At 45.8% G+C, this 11149-nt stretch overlaps 1 protein-coding gene across 1 annotated transcript; it reads left to right on the forward strand.

The window, feature by feature from the left end:
- The first annotated feature begins 271 nt into the window (after positions 1–271).
- Positions 272–9281, forward strand: LOC140896961 (perilipin-3). The gene is made up of 7 exons (XM_073309174.2): positions 272–325; positions 1624–1819; positions 4442–4521; positions 5927–6179; positions 8242–8429; positions 8675–8800; positions 8907–9281. Exons 1-7 carry the CDS (start codon positions 272–274, stop codon positions 9279–9281), a joined length of 1272 nt encoding a protein of 423 aa, XP_073165275.1.
- The last annotated feature ends 1868 nt before the right edge of the window (positions 9282–11149 follow it).

Raw genomic sequence — 11149 nt, forward strand, 5'->3', positions numbered from 1 at the left:
GAACAAAAGCTACCTGGCCCAGTGATCCAGTGCAGGTTGCAGACTCCAGCACTACTTGGCTGCCTTCCCTTTGAGTGCCCGGATCATTCTTCTGCTCTCCCAGTGGGGCTGCCCTGCAGACTGACTTCTCAGTAGTACCCTATTGGCCTCAATGCCACCCTGCAGAAAGGGAAAGTGAACATGTTGCAGTTCTTGGGTTGTACTCTCTCTGTTGGCAGTTATAACTTAACTGCTGGTTTGTTCTTGCCTTTCAGTTCTATCTAACTAGAAGATGTCTGACGAGAGCCAAACAGCTGCTCCTGCCCCAGACAGCAAGGAGCAGCAGGTAACTACTCCACAGCATGTGTAAGGTCCTGATCTGTGCTACTGCCAACCAACAGACAGCTTAGTCCTTCACCAGCATCTGGGCATGCAGTCCTTGCCCCTGTTGTAGTGACGCAGGGTTTGTTCTTAGTCCTGAATCAGTGCCTAGTGGTCCTCTCCACTTAGGAGGCATAACCTAGTGTGTGCTCACTGTGGTCAGTGGAACTCCATGGGTTTGATTCTTCACTGAACTGCAGCAGCATTATGCTGGCTGAGTGGGGAACAGGCCTGCTATTTGAGCCAAAACTTGGCCAGTGCTCCTAGTAATCTAAATTCCTCCTGATATGTTTGCCACATAGACCAGAAATGACCAGTGCTATAACTTTTGTTTTATGCTATGTGCAAATGGCTTGTGGAGAGCCTAATAAAACTTTTTGGATCAATCTCAGCTATTGCCTGCCCTAGGTGAAATGACAAGCCTCAGGTTTCAGAGTAGCAGCCATGTTAGTCTGTATCAGCAAAAAGAAAAGGAGTACTTGTGGCACCTTAGACTAACAAATTTATTGGCGCATAAGCTTTCGTGGGCTACAGATCACTTCATCAGATGCTTACAGTGGGGAAAAAATACACTTCCTGGCTTGCTAGCTATTGGTGAGCTAGTTCTTACTAGTCTCTAAATCTGCCACTCTATGCTTGACTTTCCCATGCTACTTGCCTCTTCTCTCCTCCCCCACCCCCCGCTTGGGAACTGTCTTCTGGCCATCCTCTGCTCTGAGACATGCTCTTGGAGTATGCTGGGTATAATCTTGCAATGACATGCCTGATGAATTCAGGCCACTCCAGGTGAGCATCTAGGTGAACATCCTATGAGCTGTCCCTGCTCTGAAGGAAGCATGTCATGCAAGCTTATGGCAGGGTGTACATAAAGCACAGTTACTAGTTTTCTGAGCTACCCTAGAACTCCCTGCTAAAGAGGGAGGTCCAGGGCTGACCTGTCAACGTGCTGAAGGGCTCATGATGTGTACATTGATATGAGTTTCTAGCAGTGTGGCTTACAACACACCTCTGCCTCAAAACTAGAGGGAGAAATGGGGAAGGAGAGCTTGACTAGGGAAGGAGCTTGTGGCATGTGTATAAAACTTTCTCCCCCCCCCCCCCAATCACAGAGAATACCTGGAGAGTTGCTTAACTTCTACTGGAAGAAGGCTTTCAAGGCAGGAGACCTTGGCAACAAAGCTGTTACCTAGTGAGGGTTATAAAAGAGGACTGATTCTGGTAGGGACTGTCACTTCACTTACGTGACTTCTTCTGTCTTGTTAGACCACAGCAAGTCAAGTGGCTGGTCTGCCCTTGTTCAAGTCTACTTATGACATGGTGGTGTCTACCCTGACTTCTGCCAAAGAAACCCAGCCATCCATCAAATCTGTGTGTGAGGCAGCAGAGAAAGGAGCGACTGCCATGGCTGGTGAAGCTGTCATTAGTGCACAGCTGGCTCTAACTGACCTGCAGCCTCAGAGTGAGTAAGCCATGGGCTGGCAATGGCCTTCCCTTTTGTAAGTGTGTTTGGTGATGGGTTGCTTGTTTGTGGGGGAGGGAAGCACCTCATAGCTCCAGTTCTGAAGAGTTCTGGACTTCAGTGCTGTTTTGGGGAAGTTAACTTACAAGTGAGCTGTAACAACTGTTGTGCTAGCAGCTTCTGAAAGGCTTGCACAGGTCCCTGATCTGGACAGACTATATGTGAAATAGACTCTACCCACACTAAAGAGGGATGCTGTGAACCACTGTGGTGGTGAACATCCCTTGCCCACCATCTTAGTTCAAAACTTGCCTGCTTGGTGTTTGTACCGGGAGGGTGTCTGTACAGAACTTCTTAGAAGCTGACGTCCGAGTCAAAAGAGCAGAAGGCTAAAAACACAGCAGACTGAAGGAGGGCTTCTAGGTGTAGCAAGCCTGTAGAGTAAGATTCCCCTCCCCCCTCCATGAGAATTCATGCAACTCCAGGTGGCAACAAAGAATATTGCTCTTCTCAGCACTGGAGGCAAAGCAGTTGTATGGAGCACTGAACATCATAACTAGCTGACTAAATCTGACATGGACAGGAAGGGGAAGCCACTCTTCAGAGCAGTAAGCAACATAGATAGGAAGATTGAAGGAGAAGTCAGAATAGGTCATGTAGAGAAGGTGGTTGCTGAATGGTAGGGTGGGGGGAGGAGGGTGCAGTAAGGGAGGTCCCACATATATAGGATGAGGAAAACTTATGGTTGTTGGAGTGGTGAACATTCAAACTGCTGAACATCACATCTGGGCCTGTCCTTTAAAAGTGCTGAACACTGGGCAGCTCCCACTCTGAATAATCAGAGCTGGGTGCAGAGCTCTTCCAAAATCTGGCCCTAGATGCATATCTTGGGCAAACCTTTCTCTGGGTCTTCACTGCACTGGTGTAGGCAGCTCTAGCGTCAGGCATCCCATGCTACATGGACTAATTCCTCAGCTGCTCATCTAACCTTGCAGACAGGGTTCTCAGGATAGCAAATGCTCCTAGTGGCATATGAAGATCACTTGACACCTGAGCTGCCTAAGGAGGAGACCACTCCCCTTTCTCTGGAGAGGGCTCCTGTCAAGGTTCCCTCCCACTCTGAACTCCAGGGTACAGATGTGGGGACCTGCATGAAAGACCACCCCCAAGCTTATTTTTACCAGCTTAGGTTAAAAACTTCCAAGGTACAAACTTTGCCTTGTCCTTGAACCCTATACTGCCACCACCAAGCATGTTAAACAAAGAACTGGGAAAGAGCCCACTTGGAGACATCTTCCCCCAAGCCCTACACCCCCTTTCCTGAAGAAGGCTGGATAAAAATCCTCACTAATTTGTACAGGTGAACACAGACCCAAACCCTTGGATCTTAAGAACAATGAAAAATCAATCCAGTTCTTAGAAGAATTTTAATTAAAGAAAAGATAAGTAACCTCTGTAAAATAAGGATGGTAAATACCTTGCAGGGTAATCAGATTCAAAACATAGAGAATCCCTGTAGGCAAAACCTTAAGTTACAAAGACACAAACAGGAATATACATTCCATTCAGCACAGCTTATTTGACCAGCCATTAAACAAAAGGAAATCTCTAGCATTTCTAGCTAGGTTACTTACTAACAGAAGTTCTGAGACTGCATTCCTGATCTGTTCCTAGCAAAAGCATCACAGACAGACCCTCTGTTCCTCCCGCCCTCCCTCCAGCTTTGAAAGTATCTTGTCTCCGCATTGGTCATTTTGGTCAGGTGCTGGCGAGGTTCTTAGCTTCTTAACCCTTTACACGTGAAAGGGTTCTGCCTCTGGCCAGGAGGGATTTTATAGTACTCTATACAGAAAGGTTACCCTTCCCTTTATTTTTATGACCACTCCTAAAACACCCCTGGTTAGCCAGCTGCTCAAGGCATAAAGAACATTCCCACTCTTGGGGTCCCATATTCATAGCTGCTCACCACACCGCTTCCATTGACTTCAAAGGCAGTTCTTTGCAGACTATCTGAAGCACTGACCCGTTAACCCACTCAGTCTAAAGACCATAGAGCAGCAGCATTAGGCTGGGTAAGAACACCCTGTATGGAGGGGGAAATGACCTGAAATAACACTGCCCTGGGAGGCTCCCTACCTTATGGCCCATTTATGTCCAGTGTCTCTTACTTGCCATGTGTGCTGGCGGAACTCCAGTTCTGTTATGTGGGACACTGTTTCCTTTCATTCCAATATGGAAGCATCATTGCATGAAAAGTCAATTGTTTTGCAGGAAATTCTGAGAAATATTGAAATGACCTTATTAGAGATTAAATGAAGCATGTTGATGTTTTGACTATTACAGCAAATTTTCTAATCTGTAAGTGCATCATCCTTATCAAAACATGGTTGGGTTTTTAACTCCACAATCTGTTCAGCAAAACACTCAGATTTCAGTCTGAACTGGCATTTCCTGAGGGGAAAATTTCCAGTGAAAACTTTGACCAGCTCTATTCAAACAGCCTAGCCTAATGCCAACTGGGTCAAAGCATGCTTTTCCAATGTATGAAATGACTTTTTTAGCCCAAATCAGCATGTACCCTCTATAAATCTGGAGACTACATGCTGTGTATCTTCTCTCTAGTTGCAATTGCAAATATGGGTGGTTGTAAGGGCCTGGAGAAACTGGAGGAGAAGCTGCCAGTCCAAGAGCCAGCAGATAAGGTAATCGCCTCTCATGGGTGGGAAGGTCTGGTCTCCATGTTCTAGAGAGCTAGTTCAGAGCTGCCCCTGAGTCTTCAGGCTAGTTGTAATTCTCTGCAAATACTTTATTCTAGGTAGAAAGAACTTGAATAATAGGCTCTTCTCCCAAGAATCATAGAATATCAGGATTGGAAGGGACCTCAGGAGGTCATCTAGTCCAACCCCCTGCTCAAAGCAGGACCAATCCCCAATTTATGCCACAAATCCCTAAATGGCCCCCTCAAGGATTGAACTCACAACCCTGGGTTTAGCAGGCCAATGCTCAAACCACTGAGCTATCCCTCCCCCGAAAAGGCTTCCTCTTCTCACCACTACCCTTTCAGCTGCTAGTTGGAGCTGGACAAATAATTCATAATTAGCAAACTTTAGTTCTTGTCTGAGTTTGCCACAATAGTGTTCCTTGATAATTTTACTTGAAATTACATGGAGATTACCTTTCCTACAGAGTTAGTTGGCCAGCAAAGACTTGTGCCCTCTCCTCTTTTATGATGAAGAACTGAGGCTTTTCTCAGACTTTTTTTTAACCTTTTATATCAAACAGTCTGGTGTTAGTTTAGCTGGAAGATGTGTTGGATGCTCATGAGATCTCCCATTTGATGGGGAAGGCAGGATCAATACTTGAAGGTGGCTGTTAATGGAAAACATTATTCAGCATTAAATAGACTCTTTAAAAAGAAACCACTTCCCCTCAACTCTACAACTTCAGGTCCCATGACCCTTGCAGAGATTCACTAAACTTTTCAGGCCAGATGAGACTTTAACTTTTTTATTTTTTTTAAAAAACTTTTTTCTGAAACTCCTCAGTCCTCTTAGGCATCCTAAAGCAGCCAAAAAGGGTGCAAGCCCATCTTAGTCTCTGCTAGACACTTCTTAGCTTTAGTTCATGTGAAGTATTCAATATGCAAGCTGTCATGGTTATGCATATAGGTCAGATTGCATAATTGACACATGATAAATGTGTGTTATCTTCAAGAGCCTGAAGCTGTAAAGCTTAATGTGACATTTGTTCTGAGCAAATATTCCATAGCTGCCGTTTCCATAAATATCCCTGCCACTAAAATACTTTGGGAATATAGCTGGGGAGCAAGGAGTTAAATTTACTAATGTACTTCTGACTGCTCATGAAAGTTCCTCCCAGTTTGATTTCAAGTCCCCTTGAGTCAGTCACTGAAGTGCTTGTCAAACCCACCCACAATCTCTAGTAATACTTGCTCCCACTCATTCTGGTGCCCAGACTCCTCTCCCATCCAGCTATAAGACAAACTCTGGAGTTGTTGATACAGTCCCCACGAGGTCAGGCCCCTGTAGTACAGCACTGGCCTAGGTGGAAACAAGAGTTTTATACAAACTTTATTTCTTCCCCTAGGGTCTCTTGGACACCAAAACTCTGTCTTCCAAAGAGGTGGATGCTGTGAGCTGCAGAATGTCCGAAGTGGTAGATGTCTCCTTGGTTACTCTTCAGGGCAGCATAGAGGCTGCAAAATCAGTGGTGACCAGTGGCATGAGTACAGTCATGAGTGCCACTGTGGGTCAAATGGCTATGAGTGGAGTGGAAGCTGTGCTGGAACAATCAGAGAATCTGGTGGATCACTACCTCCCCATCACAGATGAGGAACTAGGTCAGAGAACACATGCATGAGCCCTAACTACAAATAGTACACTTCTGTCTCTCCCTCCCCTAAATAGCCTTTCCACAAGGAGTGGGAACACAAGGCTGGGAAGGTGTGATATTTTAAGCATTAATGCAGCAGACTTGCTGATGGCCCAGCCACTCTGTTACCTGCACCAGCAGTCAGACTAAAGCAGGTTAGACTTCAAGAAACAGCTAGGTCATATGAGGCTACTGAGGGGTTTAACCTGGGCTCTGGCATAGTCACTCCCACACTGATATCCCTTGCCTTATAGGGATGGGTACCTACCCTAATCTTCTTCAGTAGGGAAAGAGGCCCTGTATGGTGCACCTCTTTTCAAGGTCCTCTTGGAGAGGAGGCCAAACTCTCTGAAGTGGGCACAACTTTTAATAGCACTTCAAAGCCAAGGATAGGTACAAAGAACTCCATTCTGGATCCCTCACTGAGGAAAAAGGCCAAAGGGCCATATTCTCAGGGGCTCTGAGCACCCTCAAGTCACTCCAGAAAGAAGGTTAAATAGCTCTGAGGGTGTGCACTGTCGCTAAATCTGTAGCAGGAAGCAATGCTGGAGGGATGGAGAGTCTTCTAGGTAGAGGCCCTGGAATGGACTAAAGTAACTTCAGGGAAAATATGGCTTTCTTGACCCTAAAGTCTTTTAGTGCTTAAAAGAAAGGGACTGCTTCTTTACCAGTTACTGTCATGTGACCACTTTTTTGTTCCCACTGAGAAGCTGAAAGCTACAGAATAGTCAAGATGTCACAGCTATTTGTGCATGTGGCTAGAGGAAATAGCAAAGTGACTGGACACAACTAGAACCACCTAGGAATCTGGTGTGCAAGTTTCCCTGTGAGGGGAAGACCTTTTTTAGCATCTTGAGTTAAAAACAGACAAATGAGGTGACAGAGTAATTCAGACCTCTGTTCTGGATGCCTAAATCTGGATTCTTGCTTCACAAATAACACTGACGAATGCAAATGTACCCTTGAAAAAGTCCTTGAGATAAGACCCACAGCATGGCTGTGGTTGGCCTGGGTAAGCTAACTCAGACTGTGGGGCTACAAATTGCTGTGTAGCTGTTTGGGCACAGGCCAGAGCCTGCAAGTAAGGAGGGTCCCAGAATCCAGCCCAAGCCTGAATGTCTACACCACAATTAAACAGCCCCAAGAGCCAGTCAGCTGATGTAGGCCAGCAACAGGTGTTTAATTGCTGTGTAGGTAGGCCCCAAAGGGTATGCACAGACTGAGCAGACCAGATAGAGCCTGCAGTGGGGAGGTTTTGAACACCCCTTGAGTAAAGGGCTGGAGAAGGAGTCACACTTGGATTGACATGTCTGTTCTTCCTGGGTTTGCTTTTAATCTTTTGTATTCCTCTATATTGAGAATGGAAGGCTAGCTGATTCTGTGCCATTGGTATGACTAAACAGGGAAGAGTTAGAATGCAGTCATCTTCCCTGTTTAGTAACTCCCACCTGGGTCTCCATGGGGACTAAACCTGAAGCTGATGGCCATTGACTAAATTGTTAAACCAAAACTGAACTCCCCATTACCAGGGAAATGCCTATCTGTGCTGAAAAGCTCTGCATAGACCCTACCTCATGCCAGGTATCTGGCCTGTTGACTTCAATGGGACCCCTGCATGAAGGGAGATCATGTCCATTGAGAACACCTGGCTGAAAGTGACACTGCACCTGTACTATAGCACAGGCTTTAGCTATGACTTCCTACTTCTGGGTGGGATGTAATGGACAAGGTCTCCAATACATGGTACCATAAGTATACTTGCAACTTAAACACTCCTGAAAGATGACTTAGGAGGCAGTAACTTTGTATGAAAGATCTCATGCCAGTCCCAAACAATCCCATGGGGCAGATGCCTCCAGCCAGCTGCTGAAGGGAATAAAATCTTCTCTTGAGGGTGAGATGTCTAAACCGAAGCTCCTAGTTATTTTGTGGATCTTCAGCTCAGTGAGGACTTGAATAGAGTAGGTAGCTCATGTTGACCCCCATGCCCTTCATCCAGTAGGGTCTGACCTTGTTCTCATTCCTTACAGCAAGCTTAGCTGAATCTGTGGAGGGAGCTGAAGGGTCTGCTGTCCAGCATCAGGGCTACTTTGTGCAGTTGGGCTCCTTGTCAGCTCGGCTCCGCCAACGTGCCTACCAACATTCCTTGAGCAAAGTGAGACAGGCTAAGCAGGGCATGCAGGAGACCTTCCTACAGTTTCATGAAGTCCTTGACCTGGTAGGAACACTGTTTCCCTAATCTCATTAAGTATCCTGTCCTAATGCTACTTTTGTGGGAAATTGTCTTGGCTTCTCTGGCCTCAAGAAGCTCAATCCAGGAGAATAGCTGTATTGTCCCAGCAGTGCTCCTGTATCTAGCAGCCTCTTCATGCTGGTGTTATCTTTAAGTCTCTCAGTCATATGTGCAAGCTGCTCTCATAGTAGAGATTCATCCTTTGCTCCTTGCTGATTGTCCCCTTCTAGATTAACTCTATCAGGCAGAATGTTGATCAGAAGCTTCACGATGGCCAGCAGAAGCTGCACCAGATGTGGCTCAACTGGAGCAGTGAGCAGCCAGAAGGAAGTAATGCAGCCTCTACAGAGCCAAAGGTATTGGGCTACTGGAGAGCAGTTTTGGACTTGGACATCACTGCAGAGAAAACATAGACCTAGCTCACTTCATGTCTTCTAAACCTGTTAACTTGCTTCCTTACAGCAGGTGGAGTCTCATACTCTGGCCATGTCTCTGAGCATCACTCAGCAGCTGCAGGACACCTGTCAGACCCTGAAGGCCAGCATCCAGGGCCTCCCTTCCAGCCTACAGGAGAAAGTGCAGCAGGTTTTCAAGAACATAGAAGAGCTCCACAATTCCTTCTTTGCTGCCAAGTCCTTCCAGGACCTACCAAGTGCCACCCAGAGCCAGGAGAAGATAACCAAAGCCCAAGAGTACATAGATGAGCTACTTGAGTATGTAGAGCACAACACTCCTTTCTCCTGGCTGGTAGGACCCTTCACCCCATCTGGCAGAGCCTATGTAACATCACAGGAGGAGTCTGAGAAGGAGGAGGTGGCTCAGAAGGAGGAAGACTAGGGACCATGTTATAGCTGTACCTAGCAAGGTCTTTGGAAAGTGCCTAATGTATAAAGGGTAGAGCTTTTGTGGGAGGAGTGGGGGCTAACTTCTCTGGCCAGCACTAGTATCAAACCTTGAACACAGTTGACTGTCTGCAGGTGAATGCCTTGGAAAAGCTAATAAGGTAACTAAACTTATTAGCCAATGGCTCTTCTCCTAGGAATACCTTAGACCCAAGAACAGTCTTATAGCAATAAACTTTCAAGTCTGTTTAAAAGTAGGTAGCGTTTACACTGAATAGCTTCCTCTAATTCTCCTAGAGACCATGTATGGTGTGGCATCGCTAATTAAAAATAAAGCACTGTTTAAATGCTGTCTGTCTTTGACTATTGTCTCTAATTCTCTCTCTAAATACTGCCATATGGTGGTGAGAGCACTTAATTGAAACTACACCTTGTGCCCTCTGACCTGGGCTCTCCCCACTAAACAATCTTGACTGACTACTCCTACATTCATGGCCCCAGCTTCAGATAGGGGAAGGGGGAACCTCCGGGAAAGGGGGGGAACCACCCGCATTTTTAGTTTGGGGTGGGGGTTACATACTACACAATAACCAAACTGAAAAGGAGTACTTGTGGCACCTTAGAGACTAACCAATTTATTTGAGCATGAGCTTTTGTGAGCTACAGCTCATGAAGTGAGCAGTAGCTCACAAAAGCTCATGCTCAAATTGGTTAGTCTCTAAGGTGCCACAAGTACTCCTTTTCTTTTTGCAAATACAGACTAACATGGCTATTACTCTGAAACCTGAAATAACCAAACTATGATTCAGGCAATAGCTAGTTCTGTCCCAATGGCAGTTTTAAAAGTCTGCACTCTACAGTTCTAAAAGAGTGCTGGTGGCTTCTTTAAAGGGTGCTTCTGTTAGGGTCATTCTACCTGTTAGGTCCTGAGATACTAGTTTCTTGCTTACAGAAAAGCCATTTGAGGTAATCTGCAGAGACCTGTGTGCTCATTCTGTCTGAATCCTATACAAATAGTTTTGACTTGTAACCCACTCTTTTTCTATGCAAAGAACCATAAAGCTGAAGCTTTCCCAAGGATGGATAGTGGTCTCCTGCATCCTGTGTAGTGCAAGTTTTAGTGGCAGTCTTGCTAGCTGACCTGCACAATTCATGGCTATAATGCTAGCTGATTCCTCAAAACAAAGAGACAAACATAAGTCTTTGCCTTTATGGCTCCTGGCCTTCAGACTTAAGTGAGATCATAACACAGACAGAACAAGAGGGCCATTTTGCAACCTTAATTTAGTCTAACCTTTCTCTACAGAGCTTCTCTTCTGCAGGTCACACAACCACTGTTCCATAGCAGATGAGTCAGACTCCTAGATTTCCTTTTGTCTGCCCAACTCTTACAGCTGGGGCTCCTTAATTTCTTGGGAATTCCAATACAGTATAATAGTACTCCCAGGCAAGGTAAGATTCAGTGTCCAGCCTCTAAGCTTCAGCTGCTGCAGCTAGCTTTCAAAAGCCCAAAGAATCCTTGGTGTCCTCAACTTATAGGCAATGCAGCACCCCTTGCAAAGCCCTTTTTTTTTTTTTTTCCCCAGTCACTTTTTTTTTTTGCTTGAATATTTCAATCATATGAGGAAAGTCCCTGCAGGAGTAGGACAGCTTGGGGAGTGTTAGACACACAACAGTCTGTGCTGAAAGGCATGTCTTAGTGGCTTAAGTATCACAGGCTTCTTCCCCTGCAATCCTCAGTTCAAATCCTTGTCATGTTCCATTTCACCAGGCTTGTACCTGAGCTGAACTCTCAACACAGCTGAGTCTGACCTGGTTTCAAATTTTTTGCCCAGGCAATGGTGACTGACCCTCATACACCTG

Source organism: Lepidochelys kempii, chromosome 13 (assembly GCF_965140285.1).
Source record: "Lepidochelys kempii isolate rLepKem1 chromosome 13, rLepKem1.hap1, whole genome shotgun sequence".
Taxonomy (NCBI): Eukaryota; Metazoa; Chordata; order Testudines; family Cheloniidae; genus Lepidochelys; species Lepidochelys kempii.

Coding starts and splice junctions, on each gene's coding strand:
- LOC140896961 (XM_073309174.2), top strand. CDS start 272: ATGTCTGACGAGAGCCAAACAGCTGCTCCTGCCCCAGACAGCAAGGAG. Junction 4,522..5,926: donor TCCAAGAGCCAGCAGATAAG/GTAATCGCCTCT, acceptor TTCTTCCCCTAG/GGTCTCTTGGACACCAAAAC. Junction 8,430..8,674: donor TTCATGAAGTCCTTGACCTG/GTAGGAACACTG, acceptor GTCCCCTTCTAG/ATTAACTCTATCAGGCAGAA.